Source organism: Ipomoea nil, unplaced genomic scaffold, assembly GCF_001879475.1.
Source record: "Ipomoea nil cultivar Tokyo-kokei standard unplaced genomic scaffold, Asagao_1.1 scaffold1509, whole genome shotgun sequence".
NCBI lineage: Eukaryota > Viridiplantae > Streptophyta > Magnoliopsida > Solanales > Convolvulaceae > Ipomoea > Ipomoea nil.
In genome coordinates this window covers 1719342-1742801 of record NW_017617937.1, presented here as the reverse complement: position 1 = coordinate 1742801, position 23460 = coordinate 1719342, and the positions used below count along the sequence as shown (strand labels likewise).

The following is a 23460-nucleotide window of genomic DNA, read 5'->3' as shown; positions in this document are numbered from 1 at the left end:
GCACCTTACGCACAAAACTCACACACCTTAAGCACAAATTACAATTTAAGTTTCAACAACTGCTCACATTAAGCACAAAACCCACGCACCTTAAGCACAAAACTCAAGCACTTAAGTTTCAACAACTCACATTAAGCACTTAAGCACAAAACTCACAAAACTCACGCACTTAAGTTTCAACAACAACTCACATTAAGCACAAACTCATGCACCCTAAGCACAAGACTCACATCTTTAAGTACAAAACTCACGCACCTTAAAATTGCACAACCTCACGGGAACATTCACCCGTAGGAACTTATATATATATATATATATATATATATATATATATGCATCATGTTATAGGTGTGCATAATAGCATTATAAATATTCTCGTTTAGTGAGTCTACTAGGTCATGAAAGCAAAGACTTGGCAAAAGAAACTTCATATTTTGGTTGAAATGAAGCTTGCTTTTGCTACACTGCTCATTGTTTCCCTCATTCTCAGCTCTTCCTTCCTCCAGCCAACCTCAGCTGATGCTGATCCAGGTAATTAACCACTTCTTTGCCATATTATCTCTGATCTCTTAGGATAAAACCATGTTTATGAATCAAACATGGGACTATATATTACATTGTTGTCGTGAATGTGAATGTGAATGTGAATGTGAATGGCATATATGTTTTTGATGATGGGTGTTAAGGATCTTGTGACGGGAGATGTGCAACAAGATGCGCAAAAGCTGGAGTGATGAAACGCTGCCTCAACTTCTGCGGGCTTTGCTGCAACAAATGCAACTGCGTTCCTTCAGGAACCTACGCCAACAAGTCGGAGTGCCCTTGTTACCGGGACATGGTTAACTCCAAGGGCAAACCTAAGTGCCCTTGAATCTTCATCAAATACTTATATGGTTTTTTTTTTTTTTGGAATGCTACTAGCTCTATTACATTGTAGTATCTGTTCATATACTTTCTCAACCTACTGAAACACAAAGAGCTAATAATACCTCCACTGAGGCTCGAACTCACAACCTTCCAAATGGAAGTCCAACCCGGGTACCATTGGACCACATAGTCCTGATAAATACTTATATGGTTTGAATCTTTTATTATTATAACTTTAAAGTCATTGAGTTTTCATGTTTCTTTGATGTGTAATTAGATCGAGACAATGTCTAATGATTCATCATATTAGGGTTGTTAGGTTGGGTAGTGGTGCTCAAGCAATCAGCCCTAGAGTGGTCGATTGGTCGGGATTAAAGGTTAAAACGATGGAGTGAGAGAAATGACCGGCTCATAAAAGAGTTTGAATTGACTAGATTTGAAAAATTTTAGGACCCTTGTTTGTACCACTTCATATTTAGAATGTAATTGTATTTTTTTTATAGGGTTCCAAATTTTCAAGAGCTCAAGGTCCTTTTTTTAATTTTAATTTTCATTGCTCTAAGTTTTCTTTGCACTATTATTACTTGGTCATTTATGTGACCAGTAGTGTTGGCTGGTCCGCGACCAATCCAAAGATTGCAAAACCAAACACCATTAAAATCATTACATCTCATTTTAACACATAAAAAGTTCAAAAATAAAAATAAAAATAAAAATAATTTGAGTTATAATTTTCAACACTCACAAATATATATTGAAAATATAATTTATTAATTCCCTGCAACTCTACATAAAAATCCATTGAGCAATCAATCACTCCCTAAACCACTTTAAATAGGGTATGCCCCTTAGAATGAGGTATGCTACGAATGCAACATATGCAGTTGTAAACACCACTACAATAGATATAATCGCAGGTCCACTAACTTCTTTTGAGAAAAAATTAACTAATAGATATCCATTTATCACAATCACCAAGGTACCCACAAGCCATGAGATTCCCTGCACACAAAACAAACGTTACAAAACCCTATAATTTTCTTTTCAAAGTGATCCGTAAACTCACATAGATCAGTTACAGCTAAGAGTCAAATTTATAATCTCGGTAATTATTAAGATGTAGAATGTACCTTAAGAACGGGGCCAATTGTGAAAACACCCATGACTTCTTTGTTGGAAACAAGATAGAGAAGGGGAATGAGAGCAAAGGGGATCTGGATTGACTGAAGAATATTGAGCCACTCATTTAGGATGTCGAGTGAACCCTCGGACCTGTCGAAAGCAAGCGCGACGATTAGCGTTGGGATGATGGCGCAGCTTCTCGTGATCATCGCCCTCTGCCACTTCTTCAACTTCATGTGCAGGAAGCCTCCCATGATAAACTGGCCGGCGTAGGTGCCGGTGATGGTGCTGCTCTGACCGGCGGCCAGAACGCCGATGGCCCATATGTAAAGAATCGGGAACAACCCCCCGCCGTACTTCTCCTGAAGAGCATTCCCCGCGTTCACCAGGCCGATGTTCTCGGCAACCTCGGTGCCGTAAAACGACTTCGCGAACACCGTTGTAACACAGACGTTGATGACGAACGAGACCGCCAGCGCCACCGAGGACTCGATCGTGTAGTATTTGATCGCTTCCCGGACTTTGCCGATCTTGCGGGTGTCAATGTCCCGCGATTGGACCAGAGCGGAATGGAGAAATACGTTGTGAGGCATTATACTGCACCCCACTACTGCCACCGCCTGTTTTACAGTTTTTGAGCTGATTTTTGGAACCACAATCCCTGCATTTAAATCACTTTTTTAGTTCATTGAATTAGTCAAAAGGCCTTCTGGTCGAGCGGCATAGCTGTGGAGGTCTCAGGTTCAAATTCCAGTATTTGGGCATTGACTTTTTTGTGTTTCAGTAGGTTGAGAAAATATGTATGAACAGATACTATGGAGAATCTGTTTGGATTACTAAATCAGTAGTGTTATCAACTTAGTTGGGATTGTATATTACCAAGAAGAAGTTCAACACCGCTGGGCTTGGTCTGTACGAACATCCATGCAAACGAGAGTGCCATGACTGAGATAAGGAATGCAAAAAGTGCTTCAAGCTTCCTTACTCCATAGTTCTCAAGAAACAGAAATATGAAACTGATGGTGACACAAGAATTGAGTTTTAGTGAAAAATATCACAGCTTTGAAGCGTTTAGGTAGTGATTAATTTTGGGGAGAATTGAAATTACCAATCAAAAGCAGTGATGAAGACGCCAGCCCAGAGAGGCAAGTAGCCTCTGCTGAGAATCTTGATGGCAATGGCGCTGCCGATCACCTCCTGAATATCCGCTCCGATGAGGGCAAACTCCGCCATAATCCACAGCAGCAGCCTGGCCCACTTGGGGTACTCACTCCGGCAGGCCTCCGCCAGGTGCCGCCCGGTGGCCACCCCAAGCCGCGCCGACAGCAGCTGCACCAGCAGCCCAATCCCCGTCGCCCACATCAGCAGCCACAGCAAAGAGTACCCGGCAATGGCCCCCGACTGCAACCCGCCCTCCAGGTTCCCGGGATCCAAAAACGCTATGCTCATCAAGAACCCCGGCCCGGTGAACAGCCACAGCTTCTTCCATGAAAACGGCGGCGTCGCCGTGAACTCCTCCTCCTCCTCCGCCTCATCGCCGCCGTGGATGTGCACTCTCTGGGAATACTCAAACGCTCCCTCTCCCTCGTCGGATTGAGGCAGTAACGGAAGCTTTTGTTTTTCGTGGTACAAAGACATATCAACCCAAATATGTTGAGAGATCGAGTTTTGATTAGAAAGCAGACAAGTGATACAACATTCAAACATTCATCATATGTATATAAGAAATCATAGATCATAAATTCACAGTCAATTATACGAGGATAATGATTACATTTACAAGGTTTCCTTACTGGACGAGGAATTCTATCCATTTTGGAGGAGCTTTTTCAATTGATAACCTAATATAGCATTCAACGTGGCAAGGAAACTCAGGCGTGTGCCGCTCTTGTGGAAATCCTCTGCTGCCTCAAGTAAATATGACAAATCCCAGTGACAGTACGTGGTGTGATAGTCACAAAAAAATTTGTGTTTTTTTTTTTACTTTGATTTTAAAAGTTTGAATATAATTGTTATAATTGTTACACTAAATTGTTACAATTATATTATGGGAAGAATATAATTGTTATAATGTGTAGAGGTTTTAGTGTTTACCTAGCAATAAGAAGAAGGGGAACCCTAACACTAAAGACTGGAGAGTTCTTAAATCCAAAACTGAAAGGTATTGAGGGAGAAGAGATGAAGCACCAGAAGAAGAGTGGAGAGTTCTTAAATCCAGGCCGGATGATGTCCCTTTATTTTAAATTTTATGCAATATATACAAGTTGAAGTTCTAGCAACCCCCTACCAAACTACCTACATATATGGTTTGCCAATCATTGTTATGTGGACCAGGATCCACATAATTGTGTGGTCTATATTATCAAATAATTTAATTCAGTACATAAATAATATACTTTTAATATATTAAAAATATACATTTTATTCATGAAAAAAGTACATTATTTTATATAATCTACCTTCAGGATACAATTACACAAATAATATCTTATTAGTATATTAAAATGCACTTTTTGTTATGGTTCACATAGCACTGTGTGGACCATGTTTTACACAATAATTTGCTCATGGTTGCGGGCAACATATAGTACAGTCCAGTAAAACTAGAAAATCCAAGTTATCAAAATAAATAAATAATGTTACATGCACACACAACACAATACATAATACAACATGAATGTTGTCCATAAAAATTGGGATCTATCATGACCAGCAAATTATATCATGCACCAGGGCGCACAATGCATGCGTCCTGACCCAAAACGACATCGTTTTGTATCTTTTAATTCTATATCTCGTTTCTGCTATTAATTTCTAAAAAAGAATTTCATGTTTCGTATGTATAGAATTGTATAGTATAATACACATAAACTCCTAACATAATACATATAATCAAACATCTAACATAATGTATAATACACATAAACTTTTAATATAATACATATAAACTCTTAACATAATACACATAAACACAAGTATTTAAAAAAAAAAAAAAAAAAAAAAAAAAAAAACGAGATTAGACGGACAAAACGTTGTCCGTCGCGTCAACTTTCCACCAACTTATAAAAAGGTCATCGTTTTGAGTTAGGACGCACAATGCATTGTGCGCCTGGTGCACAATATAACAATCCACCATGATCCACTTGGGCTGTGTAAATGTGTGGGCTAATATGGACAGCATGTCTATTATGGGCCTACAAATTTACACAACATGTGAAGTGACTTAATGAACACGCCGCAATTCCATATATATATGTTACCATCAATGAGATATTGTCCTTAAAGACAGCAAAATGCATGCTTAAATCAAATGAACCTTATGTTCAAATGTCCCTATAAGATAAATGAATCCCCTAACATCAAATTAACAAAATTTAAACATAACATTTGTGTTAATTAACCCAACTATCTCAATATAAATTATTAAATTTTAGCTTAAAGTGATCAATGGAAATATGAATAAACAATAAGGAATGAATGGGCTTGGGTTTGAAACAAAAGCAAGGTATTATTATTCCCCGACAGAGCATTTGGGAGGATGTAAATCATAGTGACTCAACTAAACATGAACCACAAAGACTAAACAGGTGCTCACTACGCACAAGGAGCCCCCCTCACTGTCACTGGTGAGACTCGATCCCTGATCATTATTCCAAAGTTTCACCTCTATGACCAGTTGAGCTACCCATGCGGGCAGCAAGGTATTATTATAACAGTAGAATGTCAACCTCTTCTCGTGTATAGAAATTGTAACTATAGATAAACAAGGAATCTAAAGTATTTCAAAATCCTAACAGCATGCTAACACGTGTATGAGAGCAGTCTTGAGATATGTTTGTTCGTGAAAATATACGGTGCGTCTGAAAAGGAGCAACAAGGTCAATCGTGGTCGAATGAACCAAAGGACAGTGAGTCAGGATTCAAAAACCTTATTCGACACAATTTTTTTATGGACATTATTTGCTCTTTCATTGTTATAAGTGATAGGATAATTAGACAGGTACTTGAGAAGACTACGAGCAGAAACATTTACTCTAGCACCATCTATTCAAAAGGAGACAATTATGGTGAATACAAAATACCATACTTAATATAGACTCGGCTCTCCATTACTATTTGGACTGTTTTTTCATTAGGCAAGGACATGCTCTGAACTTCGTACTCAAACTCTCTAAAATAATATATTTTGTTTACTTACACACATACCCGGTAACATATTTACCTTCAATAAGTCAGACTCATCTTCTAGACCAAATGACATGATTGGATAAGAATATATGAAAGTGGCGTATCTTCATAGGGGACGCTTGCACTCATTCATAAGGAAATCGACGAATTTGTGAAGTCTAACCTAAGCATACGTTAACACTGCGGGGCACAGGAAAATGAAACAAACTAATAATTTACCCAAAAAAAAAAAAAACTAAAGAAAAAAAAATAGCTCGTAAGAGTAGAGCCGACGGCAATTGCAATCGACATTTGGTAAACAATGAAAACCTACTTGATTGATTTGATGGTCTCAACTACATTGTTTTAGAAGAAAAAATCATAGAGCTTCCAAAAATTAAATTTAGAATTGAAATTTTTTTATCAGACTTAACTGAAAAAATAAAAATAAATAAATAAATACTGGTAAGCGGTGATGACATACCAATTAGGCAAGTGTATTGTGGTCTATGGACCAAATGAGACTTGTGCCTCTTTTTTCATTCTGTCTCCCACCTTAAAAACTTTTTCAAAAAGCGTACAACCAGTCTATATGTATTTACTGTTAGAGATAGTTTTTCTTTTCGGTTGTCATTCTCCTCCACATCATATGAATTACATAAAATATAGGAAATTTTTACTAATATAATCTCTTAGATGATGACGTCTACTTCAATTTTTTTTTTTATTTATTTTCATCCCTCATTATTTATTTTTAAATTTAAAAGAAAATTGTATTTTTTGTTTTGAAATACCCATGATTCTTTACTATATAGTATCTGTTCTATACTTTCTCAAACATTTTCAACCCAGGATTCGTACTTATGACCATCCATATATTTGAAATGGTAATCGGGATGCCATCACATTACATGATAGTTGGCTTGTATTTTTTGTTTTAGTTTCTCCACTTTTTTTTCTTAGGAGAATAACAATTTTCTTTTGTAAGTAGAATGCATTTAGGTTATATGACATATAACAAGCATCCAAATAGGGATCAATTGAAGTTTTTCTCAAATTGAAACTCATGATAGATTAATTGAATCGAATAGCTAATTTATAAGGACCAACCAATAAATGTTAACATAACATAATTTGGAGGAAAAACATAACAAGAAATGTTAACATAACATAATTTATATTGGTAAGTGCAATTTATATGTAAAGACAAATCATGAGTAATTTCATTACTATAACAATAGAATGCAAAACATAAATGGTGAAACCCTTAAAATTCCAAGAGTCTCATTTAAATAAAATAAACTCCAAGGACTTCAAAAGAAGTCGGGTATTCGATTCTTACTAACACACTTTCAACCAATCCCGTCACATAAGACCTTTCTAGTGTGATTTACTTTTCTTGTGTAGTTTGTAGATAAAAACATATTATTGGATTTACACATTAGTACATTACACACTTTTAAATAGTAAATGTGAATTTTTTAATTTTCTGACACCAAGAAAAAAAAAGAGAGTAAAAACTCAAAACATTCATACAAAAATACTTACAATATAATAATAATATGTACCTTTAATTAAACCTCTTACGCAGTTTGGTCTTAGAACACTTTTCGACCCTCTTTTTGTTTTCCAACATTCTTTCGGTGCTCACTCAACCATAACTATAACTCTCAATCTTTTTGTAGTTATTGAACCATCCTCAATGCTTACTCAAGTGTCAAGTATAGCTTAGAAACTAATCCAAAAAATGCCTATTTATGATGTAAACTCTACCATAATACACATTGTCAACTTTACAAAAAAAGACAAACTCCTGATGATGACCTTTTCTTGAAGAATTTTCAGTTGTCCCCATATGTTCATTTGCCCTTAGATACTTTCGCATGTGCTGCATTTATGGCATAAATAATGTAATTAATATACATTCAACTTTTTTTTTTTTAAGAAGGAAGAACTGCAATCACTATTCGATAATATGCAGTGGATACATTCACCATCGTGTAATAACACGCAAATCACACATGAAAGATAAACTTCATTAGGAGGACCTCGTGCAACAAATTCAGTCAATAGCGTAATAGCTCGATGTTTGTAAGAATCGAATTCACAACTAATATGTAACTTCTAACACTCTTGAAAGGTATACTTACTTATTCTTTTAATATTATATATCTTTTAGAGTCGAACTTTTGGCATTATAATTGTTTTAGAATATTTTGGTTGAAATAGAAAAAAGTTTGCAATTTTATATATATATATTGTATGTAAGAAATAGTAGTTTTAAGTGTGCAACGTCACGTAAATTAGGTAGCCATAATTTATGAATTTTATTTATTGACTTTATATAAAGAAGATGACACAAAATGCGAAGTTTAAGAAGCCATCAAACCCTATTTATTGGTTGGTAAACACAACGTGACGCGTAATTTCCAAAAACTACGCCCAATCCTATTCAATTACGTTCCAAAACGAAACGTGAATCCCGGCCCCTTAAATCTTAATACTTTCCTTGTTAGCCGACACTTCCGCCTTCATCACGCTATGTTGGCCCGCTTAACCTTTTCGAATATTTTTCTTTGACCCAAAATATTAGGTTTCATCTTCAAACGTAACAGTTTTTCACTGCTTTTTTTTTTTCCTTCCCAGAAAAACGTTATCTTGTGATTTTAATTACCAAATGATTATATTTAGATTGTTAATATTTGATTTAATTAACAAAGGATTACATTTAGATTGTTAATATTTGATAGGTGGAGGAAATATTACGAAATGTCTCTCAATTCTCAACTGGTCTAATGTCTATAGATTTTCAAATATTAATATATTAATGCTCATAATAATATTAAATTTATACAAATCTTGTATAACACTTTGACCCAATAATAAAAAGTGGTGTGAAATTACTGATTTCGGCAAATACGAAGTAAATGAAATATTGGTGCGTAGTGTATGTATCGTCGTGGGGGAATGAGTCTGGCTTCACTGAGGGATGAACATATATAGAGGCCCATGGCGAACAACTAGTGGGACCCCCTGCCGGTTGGCGGTTTAATCATCGCTCCACACTCAAGAGGGACCTCGTACCTTCACTCAACTTACACCATTCGCTATAAAACCTATGTTTCCATACCCTAATGTCACGGTGTTTTTTTTAATTTAATTAAAGATTTATTTTGTTTTTGTGAGGTTTTATTTGAGATAAACATGACCGATAAAGATTTATCTATCAGAGCTAAACATGGTATTAAATCTAAAAATGAAAGTAATTTTGTCAAAAAAAGGTAAAGAAAAATACACTTTACTCCTTTTAAAGAAAAATATATGATTTAAATTTATTTCTAATTAAATAGAGACACCTCATAAAGAAAAATGATGAAAATAAGAAATAGGGGAGCCAGTCTCACCAGTGGCAGTGTGGCAGCAACCTTTTAAAATGATGGAATTTTTTGTGCGCAGTGAACAAATGTCTAGCTCTGTGATTCATGTTCAATTGAATTACCATGATTTACATCTTCTTAGATGTTCTGTCGGTTGGGATGTGGGGGCCTTAGGGTTGAGGTTCAATCATGGAAGAATGAAAATAGAAAGAAAAAAATAGAGAGGTAAAATAGTAAAAGTAAAAATGGCGGTGTGTCGGTGTAAAATAGGGGGTAACTCATTCTCACCAGTTCCGGTAGTGTCTCTACTGGACAGTTACATAAACCAAATCACATGTTTTGTCCGCAGTCTTCTCCTTACTTCCTTCATTCCCTCTTTTCTATCTATCATCACTCCAAACCCATTCTTTCTACGGCGATTCGATTTCTAAGTCGGGGCAGCTCTAAAATGCTGTCAGATTTTCGTTCCAATTCTCCCTCAGATCATCATCATCTTCAACCCTCGCCAAAACCCAAATCCTCTTATCACTTCTACAATTCTTTCCAATCCCAAATCGCTGCTCATCCACGATTCTGGCTTCTTTCCGCCTTTCTCTTTATCCAGCTTCTTGTCGTTTTCTTTACCCGGAATTCGCCGCTCTCTTTCTCCACTCATGCCCAGGTTCCCCCTCAAACGATTACGCTTCCGGCCGCCGCGCGCCGCGGCGATGCTGTGGCTCAGCCGCCCAAGGATGGGGGAGGAGGGTGTGAGTTCGGTAGGGTTTATGTGTACGATTTGCCGCCGATGTTTAACGAGGATTTGGGTTTGAAGAACTGCACGGATCTGCACCCTTGGATATGGCATTGCGGGGTGAACACCAACGAGGGGTACGGGATGAGGGCGATGGAGATGGCCGGGATCTTGCCGGGGAAACTGGCTAAGGCGTGGTATCGGACGAATCAGTTCTCGTCGGAGGTGATATTTCACCACCGGCTACTGAATTACCGGTGCCGGACGATGGAGCCGGAATCGGCGACGGTGTTTTATATTCCGTTCTACGCCGGACAGGCCGTCGGGAAATATTTATGGATCGACGATATCGAGAAGCGGGATCGGCTCTGCGATATGATGCTGGAGTGGGTCCAGAATCAGACGTATTGGAAGAAATCCAACGGCTCAGATCATTTCCTTACCATAGGGCGAATCACATGGGATTTCCGCCGTTTAATGGATGCGGATCAGAAATGGGGCTCCAGCCTCCTCAACCTCCCGGCGATGGAGAACGTCACGCGCTTCATCATCGAGAGAGCCCCGTGGGACACCTCCGACGTCGGCGTCCCGTACCCCACCGGATTCCACCCCAGCTCCGTTTCGCAGCTCCGCCAGTGGCAGCGCTTCGTGCTCACACGCAACCGCACCAGCCTCTTCACCTTCATCGGCGCCACACGCGCCGACATCGCCGGCGACTTCCGCACCCTCCTCATCCAATACTGCCGCAACGAGTCCGACGCGTGCCGCGTCGTCGACTGCGCGGTGACTCAGTGCTCCAACGGCTCCTCCGCCATCCAAGCGTCGTTCCTCAGCTCCGACTTCTGCCTGCAGCCCAAAGGCGACAGCATGACCCGCCGGTCGGTCTTCGACTGCATGATCGCCGGTTCAGTCCCGGTCTTTTTCTGGCGCAAAACGGCCTACGCTCAGTACCAGTGGTTCTTGCCGGAGGACCCGGCGAGCTACTCGGTGTTCATCGACCACGACGCCGTGAGGAACGGGACGTCCATCCGGGGAATCCTGGAACAGTATAGCAAGGAAGATATCAGAAAAATGAGGGAAAAAGTGGTGGAAATTATACCCAAATTGATCTATTCACGGCCGAAAGAGGGGCTCCCGACGGTGAAAGATGCGTTTGATATTGCGGTTGAAACTCTAATGAAAAGAATCAAAGAGGAAAAGGATTGGAATGAGTTCGTGAATGACATTGAAGAAAGAAGATGACCCGACCCGTTACCGTTCTGCAAATTTTCTTCAATTCAATGTGGAGAGTAATGTATATACTGCTACTCCACTCCTTGTTGTTTGTGCTTCTTACTTCTGCAATTTCCTTTTTTTCTTTTTTTATATATAAACTATACCCATTACCCATAACTAGAGTATAAATGAGAAGAAATTATTATTTTTTCCAATTCAAGTTTGCAGAGACAATGGAACCAAGCCATTATTTGCATTGATTTTGCAAGCTTTGGGTTGAATTGATGATTTGTGTTTCAGAATTATGATGAACAGTGTTGAAGAGAATTGAGGTTTGGTATATCTGGATTGAGAATGAGATTCAACCCATAATCAGTATTACAAGCAGCTATCTATATACACATTGCAGAGAATCTAGACGACATGTTTAGATATTCAAACACAATTACAACAACAGAACCTTGACGACATTATAAGTACCACCATTTGGTGGCACAGATCAAGAAATGAGAATGTTGGGATTCCAACTCATATCTAATTACTAAATATTAAAGCAAATCTCTCACTTTTTATTCACTTCTTTTTTTATTCTCTGCTTCTAGATGACTCGATCTGATTCACCCTAGAGTACACTCGTAGTTGGCCGGTGGTCTAGTCACCCTCGCTCCGATTTGGCTTGGAAGAAGAAAACTGGACCTGAGGTTACAAAGATGCAACAAAATCATACTAAAAAAGTGCATGTTTTAGATTAAATTAAAGTACAAAAAGCAACAGCCTTTCCAATTGAAGTATTATAATCACACCTGATCTTCAACGCTGGGAATCCAATCATTAGTTCCAGGATTAGTCTTGAACACTGCAGCTTTGAATCCATTGCTGCAGTTTTCTTGGCCTTGGTTCAACTGAAACTCGTATCCGTTTTCACCACCCACCTTTATGAACCCAGTTCCCGTCTGTCACAACCGGTAGAATTCACCATTAATTTTCAGTCAAATGTTATGTTAACAACATAACATAACATTAGGGGCAATTTCTAAACTATTGGGCAACAGTTTTGGAATTACAAAATTACAAGTTCAAGTCTCACCCGAGGTGTCAATTAGCCTTTTGGTTTAAATTGATCAGTTATAGACAACATAAGCTGATTTACCTTTGATACGGAATATTTCCCGAGTGTACCATACTTATACATTTCCAATATTAGCTCGATATCCGACCGTCTCATCATGAGGAATAATTCCCGAGCATTATCAACCTTAGAACATACCGACTCAACCTAAATAAACATGTTGAGTAGGGTAGGGTCTGTACTGTACCTACTCGCCTTTCAGATTCACCCCGACAATCTTAGGTCAGGAAGTGTCGCCCGATCCTCTCTACTTGAGGCTTTAGCAATGTTCCTCGGCCCGAATCCAATGGCCGCAAAAACGAGAGGAGGTCAGGAATCCCAAAACACGTGGAAGAATCAGTATAACCTCCGGCATGCCCGTGTGCATGTGCCCCACGTGTCACACATGCTGGGAGATTGGCATGTGTTCTCTTTCACCACTATAAATACAACATTAAATGCTTGTAAGGGAGACTTTTGACATTTTTGATCTGCCACATAGCTTGGGATCCTTTGACCTCACGTTATTTCCGAACTCAGAACTTAAACTAACAAGCAGACTAAAAAAGGAACGGAACCATCGTATTTACCACACAAACTACGCCTAACTAGTAATTTATCTAGTCAATTTTAATTGAGGGGAGCAATCCGATACCAGTAGACCACAAGCCACTTGGTTTCTAATCAGATTGTTAACTTGGTAATCACAAGATTACAAGTCGCCTTCACATTCTTGTTTAAATCGGTCCAATTTAGGGTGATTTATCTTGGGTGGCAAGGCAAGATTTATCCCGTGTGGCGGTTAGGTTCCCTTTTCACTCAAAAATGTTATGTTAACATGTTACTATGAAATGTACAAACCGTATGATGCTGCTTGTCAATAGAAACCAGCTCATCGTAATAGTGAGTCTCTACGAATTCCTCTTGCTCCACTTTATCAGTTTCTAAAAATACAGCCTGATGATCAAAGAGGTAAGGTCGCATCAAACGTATAGTATGAACAGAAAACAGTATAAATTATATGCAGAATCATATACTCATACGGACTTGCGATCGGAGGGATTGGAGCTTATCAAGTTCAGGAATAGGGATGTCTCCGGCGGGCATTGGGAGTGATGAATCGGGCTCGCTCCGGTTAGGTTTGGCGGGTCTTTTCGGGGCGAGGGCGTCGAATTGAGCTCTGACTTGCTCGGCGATCTGAAGCTGCTGATCGGGATCTAAAATCTCGTCGCTCCGGCTGGGTTTTGACACCACCCGTCGTCCCACCATGGCTGACGTATCGACCAAATGACTATGCGGTTAACTGCCGCCGATTCTCGGAAAGGGAAGACGACTAATATTTTTTTCTCCTTCAGCTGTCGCAGTACAGTGTTAAGAATTCTGGAATTTTCCTGAGTGGACAAAACTGAAAAGCATTGCTGCGTAAAATATGAAGAAAATTGAAAACCAGGGGCCGCCAAAAACCGCTTTGGGTTCGGAGCATACCAGGATTCATCATTATCATGGACAAAGATTTATCATGACTCAGATTATGGGCTTGTTTGATTATCAGCGATTAGCGATAGCAGATTGTGTTAGCGGTTATAAAATAACCGATTATATTAGTGAGTTTGATCAGCAGATTGAATGAACGATTTACAAAAAAGTATTTGATAAAATTAGCGGTTAACATGTAAAATGATCTACAAAGACATACATACATAATAATAATAATAAAATGTCATTTAATAATAATAATTAAATAAAAAATAATTAAAAAAAAAAAAAACAAAAAAGAAGAAGGGAGCCGCGCAAGCTGCTCCCCTCTTGATTTCCCACTTTTTCCACCGTCCCACATCGGTGGGAAAAGTGGGAATGGAGCCTTGAGGCTCCTATTTAAGGAGCCCCAAGGCTCCACAAGTCTATGCATACTTGTTGCCCATCTCGGGGGATGGGCAACATTGAGGAGCCGAATTTCGGCTCCTTAGTTATTTAGTTAAAAATTTAATTTAATTTTTTTTTTTTATAAATAGGGGTGTTTTGGAGAAAATTTTATTTTCCCCAAAACGCTCATTGCAAACGCTGCTCTTTGCAGTGTTTGCAAAAGCAGCGGTTTGGAGCAAACCGCTGCCTAATCAAACACTAGTTTTGGCGGTTTGACCAAACATGGTGGATCCGCCAAAAAAATGACGGATCCGTCATTAACCAAACATGCCCTATGTATATATAGTTAATAAATTAGAGAAAAATATCATTTTTAGTTAATCTATTATAAAAGTTTCAATTTTAGTTTTTGATTATTAAAATTTTTGAATTTGGTGCATGACTATTCAGTTTGTATCACATTTAGTCCTTGACTATTAATATTTTTAAATTAGGTGCATAACTATTCAATTTGTATCACATTTGGTCCTGCCGTTAAATTTTTCGACCAAATTATCGATGACCGACTAATTTATTTAACTTTTATTTTAAAAATTTTTAGATTAAAAACCTTAAAAATAAAATTAAAATAAAGAAAATGTGCCCCCCACCCGGGCCCTCCTCCTTCATTCACGATTTTTTTTTTAACATAAGATCCTAATTTGATCATGAATAAAGGGATTTAAAATTTTAAACTCTAAGATCGATCCTAATTCGCAGTTCTCATTCTCATCTTAGCTTAATTTGAGGAAGAGAACTGTGAATTGATATTGAACTTAGGACTTAAATCTCTTTATTCATGCTCAAATTGGGATCGATCTTAATTTGAAAAGGACAAAAATATCCTTAATAATTTTATATTGGCATGTCTTGGTAATCGACGTGATGAATTCTGGCACTACAACAATAGTCGTGAATGAAAATTGATACTAAAACAATAGTCATTGATAAAAATTGATAGGAATTAAACATGTAGACCAAAACTATCATTTTGCTAATGCTTGTGGGACCAAAATTGATATTTTCTCTATAAGTTAGCTTAAACCTGAGTGTTTGGTTCAAATTATACAACATAACCAAGAGAATATGAGTTTTACAATGTTGCATCCCCATGTTTGGTTCATGTTATCTTAGGCTATCTTTATCCATGCAATTTTGGTGTTTTCAAGATGACATGGCATGCTTTTTTTGAACAATAATTTTTATTATTATTTTATTTGCTTACATGTATTACAATCATGAGCAGACCCACTGTGAGGGCAGCTGCTCCACTCCCTCCGCCCCAACCCCATATATAGGCCTTGTAAATATATACATATATATAGAGTACATGTTTAGAGTATAAGTAAAAAATTACAGATACAACGATATAAGTAATGAAAGATGAGTTAGTTAAGTTGGTAAGTTACTCTTGCAATTTATGAGAGGTCAGGGGCAAGCCCGGTCTTATTGTTTTATAAGCACGGGGCATGATGAAAAAAATGCCCTACTTAATTAGCATTATACTTAAAATTTTAATTATATATGAAAAAAATGCTAATATCAAATAACTTGAAATAAGATTCACAAGTTTTTTAATAATTTTACATACACAACAATAATCATGTAAAAAAATAAAAATTTATAGGTATTTTTCTAAACGTAAAATGATCGATAGATAACTACATCAGTGCATTCATAAATAAATAATTATAGTTTATAAAAACGAATAAACAATTTAAAACTAAAAGAGGTTACAAACAATAACGGTTACAAACAATAACATTGTTATCATAATAAATAATAAATTAAGTATTAATAAGAATTTATAAAACAAAACTTACAAAAAGGCGGAGCTAAACATATTTTTTATTTTTTTTTGGGGGGGGGGGAGCAGGGGGGGTGGTGGGCGGCAAAAAATTAAAATATTTTAAAACGCGAAAAAAACTATTCATAACAAAATATTCAATGTACCTGATCATATATTTTAAAAAACATGGTTGTATTTTCGTAATTATCGTCAACTTCAATTTACAAACTTGAACACTTAAATATGCATTCTTTAACAACTAAATATGCTATCTTGGCCAAGCACTTTATGCTCAGATGGCATGTAGTGACTCTCCCATATGGCTGTTCATAAGATCGAGGCTCAGTGGAGGTGGTGTTGACTCTTTGTACTTTCAATAGGTTAAGAAAGTATAGATGAACGAAAAAAAAATACAATCCTGGATAAATTTTAAAAAAAATCAAGGAATGAGGGTCAATGACTTATTGGGTCCCTGAATAACACAAATTCTTGCAATTTAATCTAAAATGACTTATCTACCTTTTAATATGATGACTTGTCGGTTAATTTATTTTAAAATAATATTTTTTTAAAAAATTAAATAATTTTTAATTAAATAAATATTTTCAATTTTTTTAAAAAACACACACACGCACACAGTCGAAGACCCCTTCATCTCCGGCCAGCCATGAGAACCTTTCGTCTCCGGCCAGCCATGAGAACCTTTCGTCTCCGGCTCCATCCAGACATGGAGACGAAGGGTTGTCCATGGGATCCCTTCGTCTCCATGGCTGGACAAAGGGCTTCGTCTCCGTCCCCTTCATCCAGCCATGGAGACGAAGGGCCCCTTCGCCCCATAGCTGGACGGAGCCGGAGACGAATGGGTCTCCGGCTGTTTTTTTTTTTTTTAATATTTATTTAATTAAAAATTATTTTTAAAAAATTAAAAATTATTTTAAAATAAAGAAACCGACATGTCATCAATTAATAGGTAAGCAAGTCATTTTAGATTAAATTGCAAGAATTTGGATTGTTTAGGGACCCAATTGTTGTTTTTTTGAGTTCAATGGCCTAATTGTAGTTTGGTGTGTAGTTGGATGTCCTATTTGACCTTTATTCCAAAAATCTATGAAAAATTAAAATTTAAATCTAAATTGTAAAGGTTAGACCTTAAACAGTAAAAAGTGAACCCTAAAAAAAATCAATAACTTAATCATAAACTCTAAAATTCGGAATTGAAGTGTAATGAACTTTTGCAAGTGCAAATTTTTAATACTAAATGTGCAATATGTTAATACTAAATATGCATTTTGAAACAACTAAATGTGCAAAACTATAAAATTTTGAGAAGTGCATATTTTACAGTTCAAGTTTGCGGTCAAAGTACTTATGAGATCCCTGTACTATAACGTTTTGTTCAATTTAGTCCTTCTACATTAATTTTTTTCAATTTAGTCTTTGTACTTTAAAAAGTGAAACGATTAAGGACAATAATTGATATTTATGTTTTTATTTAGGACATATTATGTAATATATTGGTGGTAAAAATAAGTAATTTTAAATATTTATAAAATAATATATGAGTTGGCATGTAAGTATGATGATGTGACAGATAAGATGTCAACGTCATATCAGCGATTGTCCTTAATTGTTTCACTTTTTAAAATACAAGGACTAAATTAAACAAAATTAAGGTAGAATGACTAAATTGAACAAAAGACTATAGTATAGGGACCTCATAGATACTTTAACCCACGTTTGCATAGTAAAGTTGGTGATAATAACGAAAATGCCATCACATTTTTAAAAAAAAATAAGATATGATCCGTATGATTTTTTCAAATGTAAAATTGAGATTTATTTTTAGTTTTCTTTTAGGGACTTGTTTTTGCGCGCGCGCGCACACACACACACACATATATATAATTAATTTCATTTTTGGTCCCAAATTTATAGGTGACAGTCCACTTTTAATTCTTTTTTTCAAAATATTCGCTTTTGATCCTAGTATTATTGTGGCATGACCATTTTTTGTTCTCCATCTACAAAATAGTTTACATTTCGTCAAATACAAGAGCATTTCAATCTTCAATTTTGATTTTTTTTTTCAAAATAATAAATATAAAGTATATAGTGGGTTAATATACTTTGTATAAAAAAGATCGAAGTGTCTTTGTATTTAACGACATTTTAATGATTTTCTTGACAGAGGACAAAAAATGGTCATGCCACAATAATAATAGGACCAAATGAGGATGTTCTGATAAAAAAAAAATTAAAAATTGACTACAACCTATAAATCTAGGAAAAAAATGAAATTTTATATATATATATATATATATATATATATATATATATATATATATATATATATAAACCCGCTAGGCGTGTTAATTGGAGTTTTTTTGTCTCTTCTTTTTCATCATTTTTCTTATGAGTTCTACTACATGTACTCTTTAATATTATTCTCTAAATTTTAGTACCCGATTTGGCAGATTCAGATAAGTTTTTTTTTTTTTTTTTTTTTAATTTTTTATTTTTATGTAGGTCCCAATATAAGTGTTTACATCACAATTTTGTATTTAGGAGTACAAATTAAGAGTATAAAATGGAATACATGAACTTATTGGGAAAAAAAGTCAACCATTATTGATGATTCTCTTACCAGAAGTTAAAAGAAGATAGTATGCAACTTTCAAAGCGTCTCAAGTTGGTTGTTAAAAAGGGTATTGTTATATATCACCCTCTTGTTAAAAGTAGGTGTAAAATACATTGTAATTATAAAAATGACAAAAAAAATTAACAATCTTATAAATAATGTAAATAGTCATAGGGATGTTCATATTGCTATTTACACTACCCGAGTCAAATACGATTTATAAGATTGTATTAATAATTTTTTAAATTAAAATTTTAATTAATTAAAACATTATAAAAAACTTTTAAAAAAAAAAAAAAAAAAACCACACCTTCTCTGGTGAGAAGGCGACCCACTGGGCTGCCTTCTCACGGGAGAAGGCGAGGAGGTGGTTTTTTAAATAAAAATAATTGTCAAGCATTTTGTGCTCATATGACAATCGGGTTAGACTCCCATATGGGAGGGAGACGTTATTGGCTCTTTGTGATTCAGTAGGTTCAGAAAATAGTAATAAAGTGACATTCAAAAAAATAATTAATAAATATTTTTTAAAAAAATATAATATTTGACTACCTTTAATGAAGGTGGTGCAAATAATATTTTTTTTTATTTACACCACCTATAAAATTATTACACTTATCAAAAGATAAATAGCTATTAGAATGGTGCAAATAGGATTTCCTCATCTCACTATTCGCTGACGTTGATTTTCATGTTCTGCCAGGTGCCAAACCAATCCATTTCGTGTGCTCCTAAATTTTTGTAGACAAAACTATAGACTTTGTCCAAACCGTAATGATTGTTGAGTTGATGGATTGATTTTCAGTTGAGTTGATTCAATGTTTTTCTTTCTGTGTGTCGTGGTGAGATGATTGCCAGAAACATATCCATTCAGAAAATGGATATGGAAACCACTGTGCTAACCGTGATTTTGATAATTTCCCTATCTATCTTCCTCAAATTTTTCCGACCAGAACGGCGTCGCCGTCTTCCGCCGTTTCCGGGGGTACCCATTCCTATTATCGGCCACCTCCACCTCTTGAAGCCGCCGCTTCACCGCACTCTATACCGCCTCTCCCAGAATCACGGCCCAATCTTCTCTCTCAGGCTGGGGAGCCGCCTTGTCGTCGTCGTCTCATCGCCGTCGCTGGCGGAGGAATGCTTCACTACCCACGACGCCGTTTTGGCCAATCGGCCTCGCAATCTCGCCGGGAAGTACATAGGCTACGACAACGGCACCATGGCGGGACTCCCTTATTCCGACCACTGGCGCCACCTCCGCCGCCTCAGCGCCCAGGAAATCTTCTCCGCCGCCCGCCTCAACTCCTTCCTCTCAATCCGCCAAGACGAAGTCAAACATCTTTTGCAGAGCCTTTACCGAGATTCAAAAACTTCGTTTGCCAAGGTGGAGCTTAAGCCGAAATTAAGCCAAACCGCGTTCAATGTAATCATGAGGATGATTGCCGGGAAGAGATATTTTGGGGAAAACGATGACCAAGAAAGCAAGAATGTTCCGGAGCTGATAAACGAGGTTATGGAAACCGCGGAAGCTTCGAATCCTGAGGATTTCTTCCCGCTGCTGAGGTGGTTGGATTGCAGAGGCCTGAAGAAGAAGCTGGCGGCGCTTGGCGACAGAATGGACGCTTTCCAGCAATCGCTGATCGATGAACACCGCCGTGAAAAGAGGAGGAGTACGATGATTGGGCATTTACTGTCCCTGCAAGAATCGCAGCCGCTGTTCTACACCGATCTCACCATTAAAGGCCTTATCAATGTACGAATCTTTAACTCTAATCCTCTATTAATTACCCTGCTTTCAACTTCACATATGCTAGAGTCTGTCTGATTTTAAGACCATAATCTTTGAATCTTTAACCTATTCTAGTTCTAGGTTAAAGTTTGGATCTTTAAGGCATTTTTTGTGTCCCATGGCTATGAAATTTTAGGTTAAAGTTTGAATCTTCCGAAAGCTTTTGATTATATATGTAGTTTGTTGGTCTGTGCCAGATTAGTAACATGACCTTACTGACAGACAACTGGAAATACCTAACCGGAAGAATCTTAGGCCAGAAATGAAAAGAATTAAGTTGTTGATTTAAAGGTCCCCTGTCCTTATAATACCTTAGGTTACAAGAGAAACTCGTAGCTATTGTCCGAAGTAGTGCAGTAAGTCCTGCTTTGTTACCTTAGTCAACAAAAAATTAAAAGAAGGTAAACTAGTCTAGGTTACCGATACCTAATGAACTCAAACCATAAAGGTCAATAGGTCGTTCATACTGAAATCAAATTTGTAACTTTGTAGTTATAAGTCAAATAGTCTGACCAATTTGGCGGGGTTGCCCCTTATATTATATTACCTTATTCTTAACATTCTAGTGGGTGATATTATTAGTTTCTTGGAACATATTTAATTTTTAACAAGGTTTTGTATGCAGAACATGATAGTTGCTGGTACAGATACATCAGCGGTGACGATGGAGTGGGCGATGTCAGCATTGCTCAACCATCCTGAGGTGATGAAGAAGGCAAGAGCTGAGCTTGACAGAGTTGTTGGTTATGGGCGCTTGGTTGATGAACCAGATTTGTCCGAATTACCTTATCTTCAGTGCATCATATCTGAAACCTTTCGTCTGTTTCCAGCAGCACCATTACTATTGCCACATTATTCATCTCAACCCTGTAAGGTTGGTGGTTACGAGATTCCTAGCGACACAATGTTGTTTGTTAATGCTTGGGCTATCCATAGGGATCCCGGCCTTTGGGATGATCCAATGAGGTTCGTGCCCGAGAGGTTTGAAGGCAAAGAAGGGGAGTCTTCACATCTGCTAATGCCCTTCGGGATGGGGATCGGAGGAGGTCGTGTCCTGGTGCTGGACTTGCGCGACGCATGGTAAGTCTGATCTTAGCCTCTCTAATACAGTGTTTCGAGTGGGAGAGGGTGACCAAAGATGAGGTTGATATGAGTGAGGGCAAAGGGCTCACCATGCCCAAAGCCAAGCCATTGGAAGCCATGTGCAAAGCGCGCGAAGAAATGCATAAGGTTCTTGCATTATTGTCCTGATTGGCATTGTGCAGAACTTGTTAATTTTCAAGTTTTAATCCTCTCAAGATTCACACTTATTCCCACAGCCTATTATTGCATGCTGTTAATACCAGTCTCTGCAAAACTATGGTGAGTTGGTGTTTGTAGAGTAATATCATCAGAAAGCTTGAAACATGCAAGCCTTATAGCAGTTGAAATATCTTTAATTCAGTGAGAAAGTATGTATGTACAGATACTCAGAACTCTCATCACTTCGAAAGTTAAGGACTTAAAGGTGGTGTAACGTTTATCTGTTACTATTATTATAACATTAGGATAAGTTATGATAATATTCAGTATTTGATATGTGGTGTAACACTAATAACCTAATAACTAGACTACCATTATGATTAGGAGTCTGGTTAGGGTTTAGGAGACCTAAAGACAATCAACCACAATGATGGCCAGTGGTTATATAAGGTCACTAGTCCTCTCACTGCTCACATTACATACCTCATACACCATCTAGAGAGAGCTGAGTAAAGTGAGAGACAAAATACTCGTTACCTCCCTCTGCAGCAGTCCGGATCGTGCAACCGTGCAAAGAGCTATGGCTGGAGGTTAGTTGATCCTGTAGTCACATATTTATGATGCATGTGATATTTTAGTCTAACAGTTGGTATCAGTCGCCATAAATAATCTCTGCCTAGTTTTTTTAATTGCTTAAATATTTACATATGTTTATACTATTTTGTATAATTGAGATACATGTGTAAATATTTTTGAGTCTGCAATTAAATTTTTTGGACTGCTGGAAATTAAGTTTTTTTTTCCGCATTAAGAATTTAAAATATAAGAAAAAAAAACATTAATTGGATTTAATTTTTTATCTCCTACTGCTACGCCATTCTTTATCAAATCCAATTGCCAATTTGCCCAATTTCTTTTTGAAATTGCCAAAACTCGTTGTTGGTGGAGGGACGCTTTATATCAAATTTTTTAATATCTACGTTGTCCTCCTTCATCATCACCAACAATGGTGTTTCCAGTGAGGGCATGGATCGACGATGATGGCACGACCTTAAGGGACGTCGTGTTCTGTTCGTCGTCGGTTGGCGTTGCATCACGGCTGGAGTGGCTTTGCAACACGGCTGAGGCGGACGACGACGGCATTTGACGTTGCGTTGAGGCTGGGTGGCAAAGGTGGAGCTGGGTTCTCTCAGTCCCGTCATTGCTGTCTTCTCCTCTCTCCAGGCAACGTCGGCGACCGCTGCACCTTCGTCCTCCATTACAGTGCGTTGCTGCTCTGTTAATGAAGAAGATGATGAATGTTATTGTTTGGGCCGGGTCTGGCCAATTGGGCCAGGCCTGGGCTCTTAATAAAAAAATTTTTTAGAAAATCTGGGCCTGTTATGGTTTTGGGTCAAGCCTGAATTGATATTTGGATTACATCAATTCATTCAGTTTAACATCTTCATCATATTTGGACTTCTTCTAATTAAATTATCCAATTGAATTTTTTTTTTTATTAAGTCCATTATTAA

At 37.3% G+C, this 23460-nt stretch overlaps 4 protein-coding genes and 1 pseudogene across 6 annotated transcripts; 3 read left to right on the top strand and 2 right to left on the bottom strand.

Moving 5' to 3' along the window:
• The first annotated feature begins 355 nt into the window (after positions 1–355).
• On the top strand, positions 356–1332 carry LOC109188891 (peamaclein-like). Of its 2 annotated transcripts, none has more exons than XM_019339539.1 (3): positions 356–531; positions 687–905; positions 1085–1332. In XM_019339539.1, exons 1-2 carry the CDS (start codon positions 399–401, stop codon positions 869–871), a joined length of 318 nt encoding a protein of 105 aa, XP_019195084.1. In that variant the 5' UTR covers positions 356–398; the 3' UTR covers positions 872–905; positions 1085–1332. The 2 variants fall into 2 exon arrangements, with proteins under 2 accessions (XP_019195084.1, XP_019195083.1); XM_019339538.1 differs by having other exon boundaries at positions 687–882; positions 1067–1331.
• Positions 1333–1617: 285 nt separating this feature from the next.
• Positions 1618–3784, bottom strand: LOC109189082 (metal transporter Nramp3-like). Its single transcript, XM_019339815.1, has 4 exons — positions 3098–3784; positions 2869–3005; positions 1998–2650; positions 1618–1869 (listed from the first exon to the last, which is right to left on the bottom strand). Exons 1-4 carry the CDS (start codon positions 3694–3696, stop codon positions 1681–1683), a joined length of 1578 nt encoding a protein of 525 aa, XP_019195360.1. The 5' UTR covers positions 3697–3784; the 3' UTR covers positions 1618–1680.
• On the top strand, positions 2252–22151 carry LOC109189083 (annotated as a pseudogene).
• Positions 9800–11783, top strand: LOC109189081 (xyloglucan galactosyltransferase XLT2-like). The gene has a single exon (XM_019339814.1). It carries the CDS (start codon positions 9868–9870, stop codon positions 11503–11505), a length of 1638 nt encoding a protein of 545 aa, XP_019195359.1. The 5' UTR covers positions 9800–9867; the 3' UTR covers positions 11506–11783.
• LOC109189085 lies at positions 12041–14002 on the bottom strand. 2 transcript variants are annotated; one of them, XM_019339818.1, is made up of 4 exons: positions 13634–14002; positions 13448–13543; positions 12282–12431; positions 12041–12174 (listed from the first exon to the last, which is right to left on the bottom strand). In XM_019339818.1, the coding sequence occupies exons 1-4, from the start codon at positions 13853–13855 to the stop codon at positions 12130–12132; spliced, it is 513 nt and encodes a 170-aa protein (XP_019195363.1). In that variant the 5' UTR covers positions 13856–14002; the 3' UTR covers positions 12041–12129. The 2 variants fall into 2 exon arrangements, with proteins under 2 accessions (XP_019195363.1, XP_019195364.1); XM_019339819.1 differs by having other exon boundaries at positions 13448–13540; positions 13631–13987.
• Positions 22152–23460: the final 1309 nt, after the last annotated feature.